The 22,872-nt window shown below is 35.4% G+C and overlaps 1 protein-coding gene across 2 annotated transcripts in view; it reads left to right on the plus strand.

Moving 5' to 3' along the window:
- Window positions 1-22,872, plus strand: part of Galnt13 (polypeptide N-acetylgalactosaminyltransferase 13) — a 577,725-nt gene that overhangs the window by 222,671 nt on the left and 332,182 nt on the right. For both annotated transcript variants that reach the window (XM_006974228.4, XM_076569495.1), the window contains exon 4: window positions 2,114-2,282. In XM_006974228.4, the coding sequence (XP_006974290.1) occupies window positions 2,114-2,282 (169 nt within the window). The remainder of the gene's footprint in view (window positions 1-2,113; window positions 2,283-22,872) is intronic.

A 22,872-nucleotide genomic window follows, 5' to 3' on the forward strand; every position in this document is an offset into this window, starting at 1 on the left:
GGTGGTATGGGTTGCTTTGAATTTCATGTTTGTGTGCCTAAATTTTTCATTTCCAGATTTCTCAGTTTGGATTTTCTTTATTGATTCAACTTCTCCTTTCAGATCTTTAACTTTTTTTATTCATTTCATTCCATTGGTTGTGTTTTCATAGATTTCTCTTTAAGAGATTCATTCATTTTCTCTTAAGGACCTCTGTCATATTCACAGAGGTTATTTTAAGGACTTTGTCCTGTGTTTCTGCTGTGTTTCAATTCTCAGAGCCTATAACACAGTAGATTTGCCGGAGTCTCATGGGACATGTGGTCCTGGCTATTGCTAAGTGTGTTAATATGCTATTATCTAGGCATTTGGGTTTGGGTAGATTGTAATTCTAGGTGCTAGTATCTGGTCCTGTCTTTGTTGGGTGAGTGTTTCATTACTTGGTTTCTGTTGCACTCTCTGATTCCTAGGAGTGTGTGGTGGCTATGTGTTTTCTGGTAAGGAATTTTTCTGTGATCCTGCCAGGGTTGGCTACCAAGGTTCCTGGATAAAATAAGTTTCTAGCTATTGAGGACTGACATTTAGGAATACAGATGGGCTGGGGGGAGGGGGTTGGGCAAGCAGTCAACAGGTGGGAGGAAAGCATGGTTTCCACTGGGCTCTGCTTATTCCCCTAGGAATAGGGGTAGAGTCAGGAGAGGCCATGTCAGGCAGTCTGCTACAGAACTGAGTGTGAGCCTGGGTGCCTGGATTTGGATAGAGGGAGACTGAAGATGTGAAGCTCTCTATCTTTTTCCCTGGCCTGATTGCTTCTCTGGAAGAGTCATCTGGTGGGATCATAGGGAATGACTGTTGGAGTTGTGGGTGGGATAACAGTGTGAGTGGGGAGGATGGTTGGTGGAAAAGATCTACCTGACCCAGTGGATATGGTGATGGAGAGGAGGGGGAGCACAAGTGGTCTTCTACAGAGTTTGAGGTGATACTTGGGGATTGGATTTATAAGAAGAAGATGTAGAAGTGTGGCAGTTAGACTGCCTGCCCCCCTGATTGGAGTGGCTTATACGTGCATAGGGAATGCCTGTTGGAGTTAGTGTCTGGGATACAATAATGAGTGATGAGAAATACTTTTGGGGGGAATATCTGAGTGATTCACTGTAAATGGGGGATTGGGGTGGGTCCTCTGCTACAAAGAGGGAAATGAGATTGACAGATTGGATTTGGAGGAGAGGAGAGAGATGAAGATCTTCAATTAGGTTCCCTGCTTCTCTGGACAAAGTCCACCTTATTTTAATTTAGTATAATGATATCAATGGTGAGTAGTGTGTTAAATGTGCATTGACATCAGCTGGAATCATGATTTATTGTGGATTAAACATTATCTGTCTATCTATCTATCTATCTATCTATCTATCTATCTATCTATCTATCTATCATTTATCTATCTACCTACCTATCATCCATCATTTATCAGTCTAGATACATGTAGGTATATATGCATTGAAACATATATTTTAGAACAGGAAGGCAGTTTAGTGTATTGATTACTTGGAAGAAATGACAAGAACATTTGTGTGCATATCAAATCCCAAGTTCTGCTAATGAATTGCCGAACCCTGGTATTTCACGAGTTTTTAAGTATGAAGCACCTAGTTGCTGTGGCATTTGAAATTGTATTACACCGTTGTGAAGCTTCTTTTAAGCCATTTCAAAATGCTTTGACAAGGGATTAACAACCTTTCTTGCTTTTGTAAACATGTAATTATAAAATGTATTGAAATACCAAGTTATAATAAGATTTGTAGATAATTTAATCTTGGCATATTTTCAAAAGGCCTTTTTGTTTACTTATCCCTCAACTTCATCTGTCTCAGGCAAATATGTTACAAATTTGACAAAAACATTTTAAGTGTCATTTCTTTATGTTGCTTCATTATTAAATATTAATAACTGATTGGATTATATACTGTTTATACTTGGAACATTACATAGAGAGTTTCTTTGTGTAACATATTTTGTAAAAGGTAGTTTAGAATATTATATCATTAAATGCTAATAATACACAACAGAATTTTATTTAAGATGTGAGCATACTCAGTTTATTATCTATAGGTTTATACCCGTGTCTGTCTTACAGCTGTTATTTCAAGAAACCAAGAAGGTCCAGGAGAAATGGGAAAGGCTGTGCTTATTCCAAAAGATGACCAAGAGAAAATGAAAGAGTTGTTTAAAATCAATCAATTTAACCTGATGGCCAGTGACTTGATTGCCCTTAACCGAAGTCTGCCAGATGTGAGATTAGAAGGGTAAGTTTGCATGTGCTAGAAAATCTTGTGTTTTTAAACTCCATATTTCACAATTTCTGCTCTGACTATAAAGATTTTATACTCTCTTGGTTCTTTCTGCTTATGAAATGAATAACTGCCTTTAGTTGAGAAATATGAAATGTTTTCTTCTCAGATAAAGCCAAATACATTACTTAAAAAGGCATTGAAGATTCCAAAGACTAATAAGTATTTATCTATAAAGTCATCTTTGTTTTACTCTATCATGCCCAATAGCAAACAGGATATTTCATAAATTTGCATATTTGCATATAAACTTTCTGAGAATGCACCATAAACTTCATTTAGAAAAATTATATGCCAGCACAAAATTAACCAAATTATTGCATATTTCTTTGACCCTGTAAACTGATTTACTTTTGAGCATGGTTCTAGCTGGTCGTAAAGCACTTGCCTAGTATTATCGAGGCCCTTCATTTAATTCCCCATAACAAAATATTTATTATGGGGGTTAGCAATTTATACTGCTATTTTTAATTGCTGGTTCAGTTATCATCAATGGAAGATATATTCACTTACTCCTTGAAAAATTATGTTGAAAGATGCAACACTAATGTGATTGACTATAAGATGCTCTAGATAGCTAAACATATTTTAAATATAGGTAATAAAAATTAGAATGTTTAGTGGTAGTTGTATCACCCCATAGTCTTTGTAAAACGCTCTTAGCAATAAAAAATGGTATGTTCTGAGATTTTAGAAAGTTGTGAATTTTCTAAATACAATGCAGATTGCATTTCCATTTCAATAGACAGTATTCTTGGCTACACAATGATATTCTTTATGTAAAACATTTTAATGTAATATTTGTCACTAGTAGTAGACTATTTGATCAATATATTGTGTTAATAAAAGTATTTTTGCTATTTGTATTTTTTTCTTTTTTGATTTTGATTTGAAAAACTTAAACCTTATTAAAATTCTGAGGTTGGTGATTAGCACAAGATTCATTTGGTGAATAAGTGAATGATTCCTCATATCACTATATTGTTCTAAAATGTCTCATTCAAGAAAGCAACAACTTTGGCATGGTACCATATCCTAGATGTCCATCATTTGGGAAGACAAACCAAGAAGATCTCAGGTTTGAAAACAGCCTGCATCTAGCTAGAAAGGACACCATGAGGATACAGTGTTTCCAAACCTCTATGGAGCAGGGAGAAAAGCACAAAGAGTCATGTGGCATGTACACTTTTGTGGTTCAGCAAATAGATATTGGTTATTAAATATATGCATAATAAATTTCTAAACAGATTATATTTATTTCTATGTGCTTGCATTTGCTTATGTGTATTTAGATTTCACATTTTAAAGACATAAGTGAATTATTTTCAAAATGGTTTTGTTCATTTTAGATGCCATTTATTATTGGGTCACAGTATTAGGTGCATTTATTTGAGATATATATATATATATCATGGGTCAATGTCATGCTTCTGGATTTCAGAAAGCTATGAAATTGTTTCCAACTTTTAAAACAGTTACTTCTAGGTGTCATAAATTTTATGACAGATCTATAAATAACGAGATAAGAGAGACATGTTTGTTGGTGAAAAGGAAAAGCCAGAACACAAACAACAGCAGCAAAGTCTACATTTAAGATATTTTTAAGCAATAAATACTTAATATCTAAACTGTGGGACAATTCAGCATGTTTAAATAGAAAGTTTACATTATTTATCAGAAAAGCACATAAAGCACCATATTTACATGGAATTCTGACAGTTAAAAAATATTTCAGGAAATAATAGTGAAACGCATAAAGTTCAATTTTAATGTTTGCTTATCTCACTCTGTGTGTCATCAGTAACAGCTATGAGCTAGCCTCAGAAGGTCCTAGACAAACCATTGTCTGTGAAATTTCTTGGGGATGGCTGAATGGATTCTTGCATTAATTAATGTACCACTATCAGGGAACAATTAAATTTGAATTCTTACCACAAGTCTAGTATCCAAACTTCTATCTAAAAGTTGAGAAATAACTCTATATTCATTTGGTCTAGAATATTTATTTTAGATCTCATTAGACAAAGTCCAATATTTTTCATTTTATTATTTTTTAAATATTTATTTATTTATTTATTTTACATCCCAGCCACAGATTCTTCTCCCTCCTCTTCTCTCAATCCCTCCCCCTACCCTCACCCACTCTGTACCCCCATCCACTCCTCCTCCCTTTCTCTTTAGAAAAGGGCAGGCTTCCTATGGATATCAACAAAACATGGCATATCAAGTAAGACTAAGAACCTCCACTATTATTAAGGTTGGGCTAGGCAACCAATATAAGGAGTAAGCTTCCAAAAGCCAGCAAAGGAATCAAAGACTACTCCTGCTCTGACTGCTCAGAGTCCCATTAGCCTGAACTGTTGATATCCTGTGACCAGGCAAGACTTCCAGTGGAAGAATTAAGACATCAACATAGCCACATAACCTTTGAACTACAGTCTGTCTTGCCTATGGGATGTACTGGGGCAAGGGTGCCACAGAGATTGTGAGATTGGTCCAGCCTGAGACCCATGCCATGAGAGTGAGCCCACATAAGACACTGCCTGGAGTACTGGGACCCTGAGGCTGGATGGCTCAGAGACCTAGTATAGAACCAAACATGACCAGAGTGGTAAGAAATTGTTAATGTAATGATGTATAATGATATTCTGCTATACTCCTAGATTGATGCCTAGCCTGGTTGTCATCAGAGATGCTTCATGCAGCAACTAATAATAACAGATGCACAGACCCACAGCCAAACATTAGGCCAAGCTCAGGGAATCCTGCTGAAGAGAGGGAAGAAGGATTGTAGGAGCCAGAGGGGTGAAGAACATCACAAGAAAATCCTCAGAAACAATTAACTTGGGCTCATAGGAGCTTACTGAGACTGAACAGCCAACCAGGGAGATTGCATGGGATGGACAAAATCCAATACTTATTTAACTGAATCATAATGGTAATATAGGGGCTGGGATATATTTCAGCAGTAGAATGTTTTCTTGGCATGCTTGAAGATATAGATTCACTCTTTAGCTCTTCAAAAGTAAAGAATGGACAACTTAAGGAATGAATATGGATATTAGATTACCCACACTAATAATACATTAATAATTACCCACATGGATGTTAGATAATTAATTATGTACGTGCATAAAATTTATATATTAAATAATGTGCTGAAAGATCTTCACTTGTGTTTGCGAAGAACTTGAGTTACTATTTAGAAATAAAAAGTCCAATAATTCATTCACATATCTATTCTATTACAAAAAACTGTTTAGAATAAATTGTAAACATTATCTAAAAAAAAACAAAAAAAAAACCTAACAAATGTTTACCTAGAATGTCAATCTACAGATCTACAGATGAAGATTGTGGAAATATCTCAGTCAATAAAGTACTTGCTTTAACAGCACAGCAACTAGAGTTCCATCCCCAGGATCTGCCTAAAATGAACAGGAATGGGAGCATGTGTCTTCAATCCCAATACTTGGTAGGCAAGATAGACAAATTCCCTAGGGAAGAGGAAGGTGGATTCTTGGGAATCATTAGGCTCACCAGCCTCTCTTAATTATAGAGACCCGAAGTCCTTGTGGGAGACCCTTTCTGTTGATACTCATTAGAGATCTGCCTTTTCCTGAACAGAAACAGAGGGCAAGTGGATTGGGGATGAGAATATAGGGAGCCATAGGGAGGGACTTGGAGGAGAGAAGGGAGAGGAAACTGCAGCTGGAATGCAAAATAAACAAATAAAATTATTTTTTTTAAAAAGCAAGGTGGCAGCCAGGGAAGAAATAACATCTGAGACAGACATCAGTCTCCAGACAGATGGGATCCATGTATCACATGCACACACAAGAGCAACTTAACGAGCACCACAAACATACACTTTAGAAGATGTGTTCTAGCCGGGCGGTGGTGGCGCACGCCTTTAATCCCAGCACTCGGGAGGCAGAGGCAGGCGGATCTCTGTGAGTTCGAGGCCAGCCTAGGCTACCAAGTGAGCTCCAGGAAAGGCGCAAAGCTACGCAGAGAAACCCTGTCTCGAAAAACCAAAAAAAAAAAAAAAAAAAAAAAAAGAAGATGTGTTCATAGATGTAATTTCAAAAATATTCAGCTTTCAGTGAAGAAAGGATAAGTAAAATTATTCATGTGGAGGCAAACTTTATAAAATTGACACATTGGAACCAAATTCTTATTCAAGGGGTTACTACATATTCATATTGTAGTAACTAATATATTTAATCTGTAAATAAATAACCTATATTTTTATATTACACTAAATTATGTTGAGATAAAAAATAAGTGTTATCACTAAAACCACAGTAATTATGTATTTTCAATGCAATAAAATACTGTCTTCAGGACATCTATGATAATCATCTCATAATGTACGTAAACATATAAATAAAACTCTCAACAGTTACACCCAGTCTGTTCTTTTTCCTTTAACTACACTGTATGCACACACACACACACACACACACACACACACACACACACACACACACAGCCACTCAGACCCAGTAAACACACAGAGACTTATATTACTTATAAACTTTATGGCCATGACAGGCTTCTTGCTATCTAGTTCTTTTTTTTTTTTTTTTTTGGTTTTTCGAGACAGGGTTTCTCTATGTAGCTTTGCGCCTTTCCTGGAACTCACTTGGTAGCCCAGGCTGGCCTCGAACTCACAGAGATCCGCCTGCCTCTGCCTCCCAAGTGCTGGGATTAAAGGCGTGCGCCACCACCGCCCAGCCGCTATCTAGTTCTTATATCTTAAATTAACCCATTTCTATTGATCTATAAGTTGCCAAGTGGCTCATGGGTTACCAGTGCTTTACATCTTACTTCTCATGGCGGCAGCGCCTGGCAGCATCTTCTCTCTGCTTATCCTGCCTATACTATACTTCCTGCCTGGCTACTGGCCAATCAGTGTTTTATTTATCAATCAATCAAAGCAACACATTCACAGCATACAGAAAGACATTCCCAGCATACATACACACTTGAGAGAGAAATCCTAAAATTCTGACTTAGAATGTTGGAAATGGTTAAACTGGCATGATAAATACTATTCATATTTTGTATGTTTAGTAATTAAATGCTTCTGTATCAAGAAAATAAATAAATACAGGTCATTTTGTCCATTTTTAATCTATTTTTTCTGTTAATATTTGAAGAAATGGGATGAATAAAGAAACCTCTTGAGTGGTACTAAGTATGTTGTTTGGATCACCTGTTCCCTGGAATTACAACAAATGAGAGAAATAAATGTAGGAATTAAAGAGGGGAGCCTCTTTAATAAATGTGGTTTGGGCAAGTTGCATATACCTTTAAGCACATACATGCCATCTCTTTTTTTCTTGATAATCTATAGAATAGCCAAGTGGTGGTGGAGAGCGGCTTTAATCACAGCACTGGGGAGGCAGAGGCAGGTGGGTCTTGGTAAATTCAAGGTCAGCCTGGTCTACAGAGCAAGTTCCAGGACAGCCATGGCTATACAGAGAAACTCTGTCTTGAAACAAATACAAGCAAACAAAATATAATAATCCACAGAGTGATTAAATACTTTACATACATTAAACACAATGAAAATAAACACATGTATTTCATTATTTTTGAAACAAACTTTTGAAGTTATTTTTGCATAAGGACCAGAAAAAAAATCAATGTTTTTTTTCTCACTAAGACAATTCAAAATCCAATGATACCATATGTCACTAGCTTTTCTGGAGGTAGCAGATACAATATGAATCTGATGGTAATAGGTGTGCTGGGAACATGATTCCTTTCTACAATGCACAAAATGGGGTGGGGAGGGGCAGAGAGGAAATTGGTCTTTAATCATGGACCCCAGTTGTGCAATTTTAAGACCTGACTCCATGCCTCTTTTCTGCTTCTTTGCAACTCATTATTTTTCTAAGCCACAGATTCTTTTCACTGCTTAGACCCACTAATCAGTCACTCAGCCAACCAGCAAATCCCTGTTGTTAAACTAATGTAGGTAGTCTTTAAAACAACTAAATAATAAGACTGGGCCTGATGAGCAATGAAAACAATTATTTGTTTAAAAACTAATTATGATATTTTATAAGCACATTTATAATTGGAAAAACTGATGAGTACAGTTGCCTTAATTTCTTAATGCATATGTAAAATGTTTTCAATTCTCTGTATTGTATTGTTATCTGTGGAATTTTTCATGCCCTCTAGCTACTCTTTTGGATTCAAGAAAACTTTTTAGCTTCCAACTTCTCTTTCTACTCTGCCATTATTTTGGAGTAAGAATTTAACAGTTATTATTGAGTGAAAATTTATTAAAAATCTCTAAGCAGTAGAAACAAACTGGCAAATCTCTTTTCATTTACTAGAATGCAGACATTAACAGCACTCTGAAGGACTGGTATTGAGCTACTTGAAGATTATAATGTAGCTGGCATTTCTATAATAGTTCATGGGTAAAATCAGGAAATAGAGAATTCATTTCAAGCATTTATATCCTAGACTAAATAACTTCTTATGTATGCACACTTGCAAGCTGATAAGGAGAAAAGAGACTGGCAGACTGGCATTAGCCAAAGAAGACTTGTTGCATACAAATACTGAGTAAGTTGTTATTAAAGGATGAAGAGTTTACTCCCTAAAGTGTGAATAAGACATAGTATATATTTTTCTGTGTTCAGTCTCAAGAGTGCCTGTCTATTCATATAGGTTGCCTTTCTCTTCAATTAAAATATGATAAATGTAGCAGTGGTTGCACAAAGGAGAACTAGAAAATGAGAATATTAATTGGATTTCTGATCTCTCTTCCATATCTTTTCTTTTTAATTTGAGAATTACTGTAACTCTCATATGCTGGTGAATTTTTTTCCTGTAAAGATAATAATGACTACTATAACGCTGTGGCATATGTGCTCATGTGTGGAATTAATTTCATTACTCATCTTAAGCTCACCCTTTCCTTCTCCCTGTCCCACCTCTCTCTGTGTATTACCTTGGTGATGGGAATTCTATTATCTTATAAGTGTTCTTTCAAATGAAAAACTAGTATAAACCTGTTTATTCATGGTTTGGGAACACATTTTAGTACCGCTATAGTCACAGAGCATGCTGCATCACCTCATTTACAATTGACTAGCTTTCCTCTGCCCCCATTGTATAAGCCAGTTTTTGACTTGCTGTTAATTTTTAATGACTATTATAAAACATATGAAACACAAAAGCATCTTATGTGTTCTTCAATCACCGTTCAGTAGTAGTGAGTTTAAAGGAGTGTCAGAATGTGCTATCTCCAAACATTCAACTTCATGACTAAGATCAGTTTTACCTGAGCATAACTGAGATGAAAAATAGGCTCAGGTAATGTTAATTGCTGCCTTCCAGTCACCTAAACAAGGTGCATACTTTTCACATGTATTGGTATAGTTTACCTCTCATGCAAGGAGGAAAACAATCTGACCAGCAAAAATGGAGATAGTTTCAAGATAACCTGTATCAATTGAATATTACTGAATAATTTTTGTCTTACATTAAATCCTCCCACTTAAAAATTTTTAAATGCAATTTTCCACTTCTGGAATACCCAACCCCCTTTTTTCTTTGTTTTATCATTTCACAATTTATCACTTATTGTTAGAATGATATTCAAGGAAACCACAGTGCTAGTTGGTATATAAGCATCAAATTGCAAAGATACAAAGTGTTGTGAGATCAGAAACAGTAACACAGATCTAGCATTACACAAAGCTCACTTTTGGGGGAATTTAGAGTGTGTTCAACAGCAGAGAGAGATGGGTCCCATACCATCACTAGACAAAGGTGGGCTGTGGTCAGATGGATTTTCTTAAAAGGGTGAAAAAGCACTCAGTATCAGGTAAGAAGCATTCTGGGCTTTGGTGGCTAGTGATTCCCTCATCTTCTGAATCAGCTCACTTGTTCTACTGGCTTCGAGGTATGTGGGAAAGTGACTAGGTATGCAGAGTGGCAGCTACAGCCAAGATGACTACAGTCATGTCAAACATCTCTAAAAGGTCTATACAGCCACTGCATTTATTTACTTCATTGCAACTTCATTCCTTTCTACAAAAACCTAGATGCCTGCAAAGATTAAGTTAACAACAACAGCAACAACAACAACAACACTGACATGCCTTTTTTCTGTGAAAAATTTCCTGATATGCCTTTTGTCAGTATAGTTTAAAGGCCTCTGCTATGAACCTAAGGGGAAAGGAGATTTTGCCTCTCCACAGTTAACCTTGTGGAGCAACCCATATTCAGAATTCTTGTAATCTTGGGGAATTGAATCTACAATAAAAAAATAACAGCACTGTGCATGGTGGCACCCATTTACCATTTCAGGACTTAGGGGCTTGAGGAGGACTGATCAACAGTTTAAGATAGCCTTCAGCTACCAAATGAATTCCATTGTGGACAGTAGAAAACTATCTCTAAATAAAATAAAATAATAATGATTAAATCACATTGTCCCATTTCTTGGCCACCAGCATTCTTTTTTCTCTCTATGTGTACTTTATTACTGTATGTACCACAAATATTTGAAACCATAAGGTGTTTGTCTTTTTGTGACTGACATTTAAGTTCATAATGTCTTCAAATTGCATCCGTATTGTACCATATGTCAGAATTGGCTAAATGTTTAAGTCAGAATAATATAGCATAGCATCGCATAGCATAGCATAGCATAGATAGATAGATAGATAGATAGATAGATAGATAGATAGATAGATAGATAGATAGACAGATGGGTGAATAAAAAAACAGATGAGATTTAAATATGACGTTTTGTTTTTTCATACATCAGTAAGTGGACACTTACATTACTTCTGTCTTTGGCTCTTTCCAGTATTGCTAATCTAAACATGGGCGTGGGTATCACTCTTTGAGGGCCATTTTCAAATTGTTTGTCATAAGCTGAAAGGACTGCTTGCATGATCAACACTCTCCAATTTTCTGTTTTCTGAACCAGCACCCTAACTTTATAATGCTGCACTATTTACATTTCAGTCCACATGGGTACCTCTTTTCTTAAACTCTCACTACTATTTCATTTCAATTTTAAGTCTTTAATATAGTTTCCCTTTTTTTGATACAGGATCTAATGTATCCTAAGTTGACCCCAAACTACTCATGATGTAGCCAATATTGGTTATGACCTCCTAAATCCTCCTGCCTTAACCTTCCAAGTAATGGGATGATGCATATGCATCACCATGGCTGGCTTTTTCTTGGTTGTAGTCATCCTATGGTTTTGGTTTTAATTTTCATTCTAAATAGATGATATGAAATGATTTTTCATACTTTTCAACCACTGGTAAGTTTTCTCTGAAGTACATATTGAACTTTGTCCATTTTAAAACTAAGTATTTTTATTTGTCCCTTAGATGTTTTTGCTCATTATAAGTTCTATTTATTAATTTTATCAGTCATAAAATTTAAAAACTATTCTCATGTAAAGATTCTCCTTTTACTCTGATGATTTTGTATTATACACCACAGAATTTTAAACATTGTCATAGTTTACTATATCTATTTTCTTTTTGTATTTTATTTTTAAATATTTTATCACATTTTTTATCTTCTGAGATTATATGATTTCCCTCCAAGCCTTCTAATATTTCCCCTTTCTCTCTTTCAAATACATACTCTCTTGCTTCATTAATTGTTTAATATATATATGTATATATATATATATATAATTATATATATAAACAATTGGTGTTCTTTTCCCAAGGGAATGTGGTTTTAATTGAAGCAGGATTATATTATTTTCTCTTCTCCCTTTCCTCCCTCCAACCCCTTTCTGCTATCGCTTTTCAAGCTCCTTTTATGAACTTCAAGTTGATAGCCTTCTTTTATTAATGGTACACAAACACACATATATAGATGGGTATGCATATATATATATATATATATATGTATATATATATATATAAACTTGCTGGGCCTATTTTTCTTGTTTGTATGTATGTGGACTCAGGGCTGACCATTCTAAATTGGACAACCAATAAGGGGACTCATTCCTGGGATAGGCTAATTCTCTTTCTCCCAACAGACATTACTTGCCTGTAGTTCTTTGTGAATGATTGTGACCCCGCACAGGTTTTCCCCTCCCAGGTTAATATGTCCATTGTTCTGGTCTTGTTCATGCAGCTGTTTCTTGGAGAGATCTTTACACAGCAAAGTTTCTGGCTCTTGCAATCTTTTTCCCCTCTTTAGTGGTATTCCCTGAGCCTTAAATGCAGGAGCTTTAGATGTATCTGCTGGGTGGTGGGCTCCATGATCCTTTCATCTCTACATGGTGTCCAACTTCAGTTTTCTTTGATAGTCACTTTGATTACGGGTGGTAACTATTCCTAAATTTCCCTTGGTTGCCTATAAGGGCTTAAGGATGGGACCCTGTTGCTGCAGACACCATGTGTTTATTAGGACTCAGGAATTCAAGAATTTTATCTGGAATGAAAGCCTATTTCTTTGGTCTAGCTTCCATGGTTTCAAAAACTAGTATGCAAACTGCCAAGAGAGGAAAGCAGTTAAACAGTTCTACACAGCTGCAACACCTATGGACCACAGCAATTACCAGCATGATAAAATTTGCATAAAGGTGCAGAAGTGGTACTCATGTGTTGTACTCAACAGCTGTCTAATTGAGCATTTACCAGGAGGGAAATCATACCTGCTGCCGGAAAACTAGCCACTTTCCTGAGGCTATTGAGTTCTTATTCCTCAGGCAATAATCTACTTCCACCATTTTGCTAGACCAGCAGAATTCCTAACTACACTTTAAATCTTATGTTATTACTTTTAACATATTTAAGTTATTTCTGATCCCAACGTAACCACATTTTTTTGTTTTGTTCATTTCCTTTTCATAACTTTATACTTTTATGATATTTATTATTATTATTATTATTATTATTATTATATAGTTGTATTTTGGATTAGTTTTATTTATTTATATACTTATCTTGAAACAAAGACTCTCTGGGACAGGATGGTCATGGATCTCAGATTCTCCTTTCTCGGCCTTCTGAGTCCTATATTATTGGCATATACACATTGCCCTCACTCTAGCTTTCATATTTGGAGCATTGAAATATGAGTAATGATCTACTTTCTGTGCACTGTAACCTGGGCAGCAGTGGTGGGGGGCGAGGGCAGGTAACTCATTCTTTTACATGCGGTTATTTGGTTTTATGCATAGTGTTTGTGAAAAAACCTATGTGTCTTCTCCCATTACTTGGTCTTTGCCTCTTCCTTGTGAAAATAAATTGACTTCTGTGGATATCACTCTGTATAAATAAACACAGATTGGCCAGTGGCCAGGCAGGAAGTATAGGCAGGACTAACAGAGAGGAGAAAAGAGGAAACAGGAAAGCAGAGGATGGACTGCCTGGAGCTGCCGCCAGGACAAGGAAGATGTAAAGTACCGGTAAGCCACGAGCCATGTGGCAAAGTATAGATTAATAGAAATGGGCTAAATATAAGAGTAAGAGCTAGACAATGATAGGCCTGAGCTAATGGCCAAGCAGTTTAAATAATGTACGAGTCTGTGTGTTTATTTTGTAAGTGGGCTCTGGGACTGGCGGGACTTGGCAGTGTGAGCTGGAGAGAAATTCTCCATTAACACTTGACTTTGTGTAGAGGTCATATAAGAGAACTATGTCCTACTCTATTTGATAAATCAGACTACCTTTATGCCCACATCACCTGTTTTGATGACTGTAGCATTGTAGTTAATTTTGAAATCGGGAAATGTCAAGCATCCAACATTGTGTTTTAACCTTTTTAAATTATGACATTTTCTTCCCGCAGTTTGAAACTTAGCATTCAGGCTTTGTTTGCTGTCTCATGTTTATATTTAAAATCTTTTATATATCATTTAACACATATTAATATTCAATGGCAAACATATGAACACTAAGAAATAGATAACTCTCTATTGTACAATGGATTGTCTAATATCTACAACCTATCAGTGTGAATTTAAAAAAGTAACATTATATGTAGATATATGTAGGCATCATTTGTAGATGAGGTGAAGGACAGCTTTATGGGAGTTTTATTTGGAACTAGGCTTTATAAGACAGATATATATGAACCCAGGAAAGATAAACTGAAGATAACTTTCTGAGTTATAAGGAAAAAATAATGAAGAAAACCAATGCAGGATATAACAGAACCGGTGAAGCTAGAAGTTAAGAATATTGGTTACAAATAAACTTAGGTATGCTTCCCTGGCTGTTGTCATTTGTGTATACATAGTTACCACCTATTATGTGAATCATTTTTATTTATATTCTTCATACTTTATTATTTTGGTCTAAAATGTGTTTGTTTTTTAGTAAAACTATTTGATGGCATTAATCTTGACAAATTAATGGTTCACATTGTAATATTGCCATGCGTGGTTTTACCCTGCCTTAATTACATTACCTCCCAATTTCCACCCTTGTTCTATCTCTTTGACCCAGCTTCTCTAAAATTCCGTCCCCTTTCTTTTAGGTCTATCTCTTACTTTTCATTCCCATAGATTCCACTTATGACATAAGCACACAAAACTTTTTTCTTTCTGTTTGGCTGATTTTATTTAACATGATAATCTCTATTTCTATAGATTTTCCTGAAAATGGCATGATGTTAACTTCTTCATTTCTAGGTGAAACTCCATTGTATGTATATGTCATTTTTAATCCATTAATCTGTCTATAAACCACTGGAAAATTTTCATATTTTGGCTTTTGTGAATATGCCAGAATAAGACAAAAATGGTATGTGAGGGTCTCTTTTGTATACAGGCATCATTTTCTTCAACAAGAGTGATACAATTTGATGTATTTTTAAATTTTTTGGACGGTTATTTGTAATATTTGTATAACTAGAGAATTATAGAGCATGATGAAGTATAGTTAAAGTGGACAGTAGGTTTTTTTGGTATGTAGACATGTAATGATAGAGAATAAGGAATAATAGCAAAGAATATTTTGCAAAGTGAAAATCCCATTTAAGAAAAATTTTTTTTCTAGCATTATAGAAAACTTACCATCGATAGGCCAATCCTGGATGTAATAATTTTCTTTATTGGGCATAGTATTTACATAGTGAGGATTGTGTCACATTCCCACCAGATTTATACTTTCTCACTCCCTTTGCTTCTGCATTGACCACGTTTCCCTTCCCCAGCTGAAGGCCTCCCTCTTCCCCATCCCCTGAATTATATCACCTCTGTCCTATAGCCTCCTATTCTACTCTCTAGAGCTTCTTGGCTCCGTGGTCCTATTTACTTTCCTGGTTTCTGCATAACTTGGGTTATATACTAACATATGAAGATCTATAGCTAGGAACCACAAATGAGAGAGGATATGATGTTTGTCATTCAGGAACTGAGTTGCCATACTCAAGAAAATATTTTGCAATTCCATTCATTGACCTACAAATTTCATTTTTCTCTATAGATGAATAGTATTAAATCTTGGATATATACCACATTTTCATTATCATTCATCAGTTGTAAGCATTTCAGTTCTTTCTATTTTCTGGCTATTGGAAATGAATATGGCTGAGCTAGTATCTGTGGGTATGATGTATAGATGTATGCAAACTTTGGATATATGCTAATAAGTGAGACAGCTGGATTTATTTTTAGCTTTTTAAGAATTCTTGGTACTGGATTTCCAGAGTGGCTATAATGAATGAGGGTTTCTCTTTTCTCCCAACCCCATCAGTCAACACTTGTGGGTTATTTTCCTGGGTCTTCACCTTTCTGATTAGGGTAATATTCAAGTTATTTTAATTTCAATTTCCCTAATTGATACAAATGATTTTTCCCAAGGCTTCTCACTTTCTCTCTCTCTCTTTATTTGTATTTGTATGTATGCATGTTTTCAGGGCTGGCCAATTGGTGTTTTCTGTTGTTTTCTTTCTTTAGGTCACATTTGGGCAGGCACATTGGTGTTGGTGAGATTTGGTGGATTTAGCACCTGAATTTCCTAGGAGATACAATCTCATTGTAAACTTTCTATTCCTCTGACACTTGCAGTCTTTCTGCCTTCTCTTCTACGATGATCCCTGAGCCTTAGGTGGCACACAGGGGTTGCGTTGTAGAGGCATCAGTTGGGACTGTGATCTACATCATGTCTGTTATTGAAAACCTAGCCAAATGCCTAGGGCAAGTGAAGTCATCGATCTTGCAGGAGAATCTATAACTATCACTTTATTAAACCAGTATAATCCTTAACAAATTGTAAGTAATTGCCCTTATACCTGCAGATGAATATAGTTTTCACTCTTTATCTAGGAAACTTGTCTTTGCAACAGAAAGAGACCATTACAGAAAACCACAATAGAACAAGATATACACTTGTTGAGACATGTCTTATTCTTTTAAATTTCATCTTTTGAGAATGCTCTGTTCAGATCATAGCTCATTTCATTAATTGGCTCTTTTTTGTAATTCTTTATTTCTTAAGTTGTTTACATATTCTGGATATTAACCCTCTGTCACATATATAGCTGTCAAAGATTCTCTCCTACTCTCTAGGTGTCCTCTTTATTGAATTGTTTCCTTAACTCTACAAGAATTATTTAGGCTTATGAGGTCCCAATTATCGACTTTTGGCATTTATTCCTGGGCAAATAAAATCCTATTTAGAAAGACCTTCCTACCTGTATTTTTATAAGGTCCTGTGTATGTTTTCTTCTGGCAGCAGTTTGAGTATTTCATGTTTCACATTGATGTCTCTGATACATTTGTGGTTATTTTTTTTTTTGCAGAGTGATAGATGCATATCTTTCATTCTTCTACATATAGACATCAAGTTTCATGACACAATTACTGAAGATGCTATCTTTTCTCCAGTATATGTTTTCAGAATCTTTGTAAAATATCAGATGATTATAATTATGTGTACTCATGTTAGGGTCTTTTGATTGGTTCCAAAGTCTACACATGTGTTTTTCTTTGTGTTATTTTGCTTTGTTTTTTTTTTGCTACCACACTTTTCTTATTACTATTGTTGTTTTTAACATATCTGAAATATATATTAATATATTATGAAATCTTTCTAGCATTGTTTTTTTTCTCATCATTATTTTGGATAACTTGACTCTTTTGTGGTTCTACATGAATTTTAGGATATTTTTCCTTTTCTGTGAAGAATGTTGTGAAGACTTTTATTAGGATTTATACAATCTGTAAATTGCTTTCACTAGAATGATCATTTTCTTAATATTAATTCTACCAATGCATAAATATGGGCTGCCTTTACATTTTCTAGTGTCTTTCTTGAACTGTTTCTTCAGAGACTTAAATTTTTTATTTTAGATGACTTTCAACAAAATGGAATGGTATTACTTTATATGTACCTAAAATTGCATGTATCTCTCTTTTCATATATATTGAAGTTATGCCACTTGAGATGATAATGCTCTCCCTAAGAGCCATAAGCCATCTAACAAAAGCCCCACTCTCAGGGGTTGTTGGTCAGGGCAATTCAAGAGACTCCCCAAACTAAGTAGGCTACTAGAATTCTCTGGGTTGTTTCCTAAAAACGGAAGGCAAGTTCCTGTTTCTGAAGACAATATATACTTTAGATACAGGCCTTGGGTGTTTGAGCTGGATCTAACCTACAGTCTCATTCCTGAGTACTAGATTTTATAGTACCAGAAGGTTCTATGCAAAGAAAGGAAAGCCACAGCTGTGATGCCTAAAACCACAGCAATCGCCAGCATTTCTAAAGGTGCAGTAGTGGCTCTAAAATCTTGGTATTAGCCAACAACTGTCTAAGTGAGCTTATAGCCCCCTGACCAGTGTGATAATCATTCCTGATAGTATAAACCTAACCAACTACCTAAGACTAGTGATAACATGGGCCTTAAATGGAGAAACTACTACTGACAATTTCCTAAACCAGTATAATGTCTAACTGCATTATAAATACTTATCCTTATAACCACAAATAAGTGTAATTTTCAGCGTTCATCCAAGTAAATTATTTAAACAGTAGACTGAGACCATTACAGAAATACACAGCTAGTTAAAAGGCAAATAACAATTGATCTTGGGGCGCACCATCTCAGTTCATATATCTACAACACAACCACTACATAAGGCTTAGGGAACATCATGAAAGAGGGGGCAAATGTTGATAAGCCAGAAGACCAAGAAATCCACTGCAATAATGTGTCTTCTAGATACGTCAAGAAAGCTATAGCCGTTTCAAGTATGGCTGCTCAAACAAAACTTGAACAGTGGCAATATCAATTAACATGCCAATGTGGATCGTAAAAAGAAAAATCTCACAGTGCCCCATCCCTCTATGGAGAGCTATATACAATTAATGGATGATGAGAGAGGGAGAATTAGTCTTCCTCAAGGTAGAACTTATGCCTCCCAAGTGCTGGGATTAAAGGCATGTGCCACCTGGCTGCACAACATAACTCTTAATGCTTCAAGTCTGAAGGGGTAGAGATGTGTGGTGTTTTATGTCTGTGGAGTTTTATAAGCATAAACATGAACACTGAGAGAAACCTGTAAGTATATATCACATTTAGTGTGGTGGTACAATAATTCTGCACATAAGGACATGAAATAGTTGAGTACTTTAGAGACTATTTTTGCTATCTTCATGGGCCTTTTTTTTCCAGTAGTGTGAAAATCACAGTACTTTCCAAATTAAATAGAAAAAATATATAAAATAGATCAGAAATCCAATTAATAATCTCATCTTTTATTTCTCTTTTGTGAAATCAATGTTACATTCATGAATGTTGTCTCAGCATTATTGTCCACTACCATTTTAAGTCATTTTGAGATTCTTATACTTCTACTTAGTTCTTAAGTTGCTCTTTTTAGTTAAAGTCTATAGTAAGTTTTTTCTAGCTAGATATATATATATATATATATATATATATATATATATAATTATATATATAATTTAATACTAATGATGGCTTCATTATTACCATTTGTAGATTCATTTAACGTGAGAAAACAGATATGTAACTAGGTCTGATATTTGAAAAAATCTTCTGAAAGGCATATTTTACTTTAAAAATTTCTCTTTTACATTTTCTATTATGCTGTTGACAGATGTTTTCTGTGTCTGTGTCAGTGTCTTCAGGGAAGACTGAGCTTCTCTAATGCCAACTTACAATGCTATTCCACCATGGAAGGATTTTATTTCACAGTTAAATAATTTAACTTGTGATAGTGAGATGTAGTTTTATTGACCTGGGAGACATTGGCATATGTCTAGAAATTCTCGTTGTATATCCTAATTAGTTTTTCCCAGAAGTATAAAGTATCTCCTGTAGAAACCCATAAACTTCTGACTGGTAATTGATATGTATATGAGAAAATTTGTATTTGGGTTTTGAATGTCAACTTCTAGTATTTTATTATTGCTTTGTGAATTTGATGCAATACAGCACATGGTAAATATTTTTTGAAGTTATATTTGCATATTTAAGTCCAATTTTACATCAGCAAAATATGAAATGGTCACAATTTTAGAGTAAATTGTAGTAACACAAATATGTTTATCATTTATTAATGTGGTGCAGTGAGTGGATGTTTTGTTTCATTTTTCCCCTAAAAGAAGAACATCCTTTCTATCCCTTCAGTTTGTTTTTCTTTTGTGTGGAATGATGCCTGTGGGTATTGGTGGAGACAACTTCACTAAGATTTCACAAGAAGCACCTCAGATTATTAATTTTCTACGATGGTGTTCTACCTTCAAATCACAATAACAAAGATCCAGTACAATATAATTCTTTAATCATTATTCCATGTAAGATAACATGCACTTTATAAAAGAAACATACTAACAAAATGTATACATAAAATTTAGATTTGTAAATGCACATCCAATGCCCTCCCCACCTACATTTTATAAAAATTTAAAAGCAAGTAGTACATTGTTGTTTCCTCAATAATGTGTGCATTAAATAGTTAATGCTGGGAACAATCCCTGTCTCCTGCAAAAAACAAACAAACAAACAAAAACATGAATTACATCATTTCAACATGCCGAATGTAGTTAGGAGTCATTATTTACTGAATTTTTATTGTGTATACATGCATATGCATATACTGTATGTTTTCATTCTGCAGCTTAGACACATTGTCTCATGAAACTTTCAGTTTAAACCTCATGAAGTATATGAAGTTTATGTTTCATTGCAGTTAGTTTATAAATTAGGAAATATACTCGAGAATAAAAGACTTCCTCAAGGTCAGTTTCAAGTATGAAACTTCGAGCACCATAGAACACCAAATAATGCAAACAATGAAGGATAAATTTGTGATTTTTTTATTAGTAAGGGCTTCTTTTTTAAAAAGTATCAATCATGGATTTTCTCTTGAATAATATGGGATGTCTACAGCACATTACTGACTTTCCTACACCCTTCCTTCCTGGAAGGAAAAAAATGAGATGAACAAAATAGAATGATTTCGTACAGTGTGGAAGAGATTGAAAACACTGAGGGTTGATTATTTGGGCCCCACTCAGATTGGTGATGTTGTAGTGACTTACCTGGAATTCTCCACCACTGGTCTATGTAGTGGAGATCTTAATTCTGTGACCAATCACTTTGTATTTCCCTTTTCTATTCTCTTTTCCACTATGTACATTGCTAGCTCATCATTTCAGGCTACCTCAGCCTGTGTTATCTCTATCAATTTTCATTTGCGTTAAAAATTTAAGCAAGTAGAAGAAAACTCCTATTGATCTCACCACAGCATCTACCAATCACTTGAATTCATGTTCCTATTGTCTGCCATCTACTTTATTGCTACAAATACTTGTCCATGTTTCTAATCACAGCTCCCCTCCCAGACACCATGTCCTCTTAGCTACCTGAGCTCATCCTTCCACCACTCTTACCCACTTCTTGCAAGTGTCAATTTTTTTGTCTCTTCTGATTATCCCAGTGTGTGCACCTGGTGCTTATTCTGGTTTAAGTGAAAATCACTCACAAAATATGTCTCTTGACACTTTTCATGGATGTTTCAAGTTTATTTTCTTTAGAACTGTTCTTGAAAGAGATGGCTAAATTCCTCTTTACCATTTCATTTTAATGGCACTTCAGTTGACTTTTGTAATTACAAGATCAGTCAAATATCTTTTGGTCAAAGGTCACTGATTCCTACATGAACATAAATATGAATATGTGGGAATGGTTGACACTTATGCTATTATATGTAACAGTCAGTTACCAGTCTTCATATTTATGGTCACAGCATAATTTTCCTGTCAATTGCTATCTCAATTTTGAAACAAAAAATTCTCTTTGATTCTAAGACCTTATACTGTACTACCTTTTTTTCTGACATCTCTGGTTACTCCTTTGTCATTTGCAAAAGGCTGATTTATTATTGAGAACTTCATACATACATATAATGTGTTTTATCAAATCCATTCTTAAGTCTCACCCCCCCAATTCCTTTACTATTCCTCACTACTTTTTCCTTCCATATTCATATGTTCTTATATAAAATCTACTGAGTTCCCTCAGGGCTCCCACCCTGTGCATATTGTAAGGTCATCTATTGGAGTATGTGTAGCCTCTCAGTGACCATGGCCATGAAGAAAACAGACTCTCCCTACACCAATTGGCATCCGTTGCATTTCCTCAGATAGGGGTGGAACTTCAAGAACTTGTCTACCACACATCTTGGTTGATCTTATGTATGCCTTGTGTGTGCAGTTATAACTGCTGTGAGTTTGTGAGCTCATGTGTAGAGTGGCTCTCTCATATCCAAAGAACACCATTTTGCTGAAGTTATATACTACCTCTGGCTATTACAATAGTCCTATGTCATTTTCTGCAATGATTCCTGAGTTTTAGAGGAGATGGACCTGAGGACTGTGATTTAGATGTCCCACTTAAAGTTCAGCATTCCACAGTCTTTTGTTCTCCACAAGTTAACCTATTGTGAGTCCCCTTATTAATCATCAGGCAATGCAAATTTTACCTCTTTTGATGAGATGCACTGACATGGGGACAGTTAAACACTATGAGTAATAATAATAGGTACTCCCCAATGACCTATAACCTACTTAGCCATGAATTTTTTTTGTTATGACATACAAAATTTAATTTGGGGCTAGAGAGATGGCTGAGTGGTTAAGAGCCCTTCCTAGTCTTGAAGAGGGCATGGGTTCAGTTCTTAGCAATCCCATCGCAGTTCACAACCATCTACCCCGCTCGTTCCAGGGGATCCAATTTCCTGTTCTGGAATACAAGAGCAATAGCTATATATGTGGTGCTCAGATATACTTGGAGACAAAACACACATCCTCATAAAATACAAATAAAGATGTGCTTATGAAAAGTTTAATTTTGAGGAATCGTGCTCCTACATCTCAAATCCTTCACAGCAAGCAGAACAGTGACAGTGCACTCTCCAGATGGAACCTCAAAATAACAGAACATGATTCCACAGGTCTAGCCACAAAATCGCTAAAAATATACTTAACATACTCTAGGGAATTCTTTGCTACTCCTAACTGACATAGGAGGACACAAGAGCAGGTGT

Source organism: Peromyscus maniculatus, chromosome 4 (genome assembly GCF_049852395.1).
Source record: "Peromyscus maniculatus bairdii isolate BWxNUB_F1_BW_parent chromosome 4, HU_Pman_BW_mat_3.1, whole genome shotgun sequence".
In the NCBI taxonomy this organism is placed as follows: Eukaryota; Metazoa; Chordata; class Mammalia; order Rodentia; family Cricetidae; genus Peromyscus; species Peromyscus maniculatus.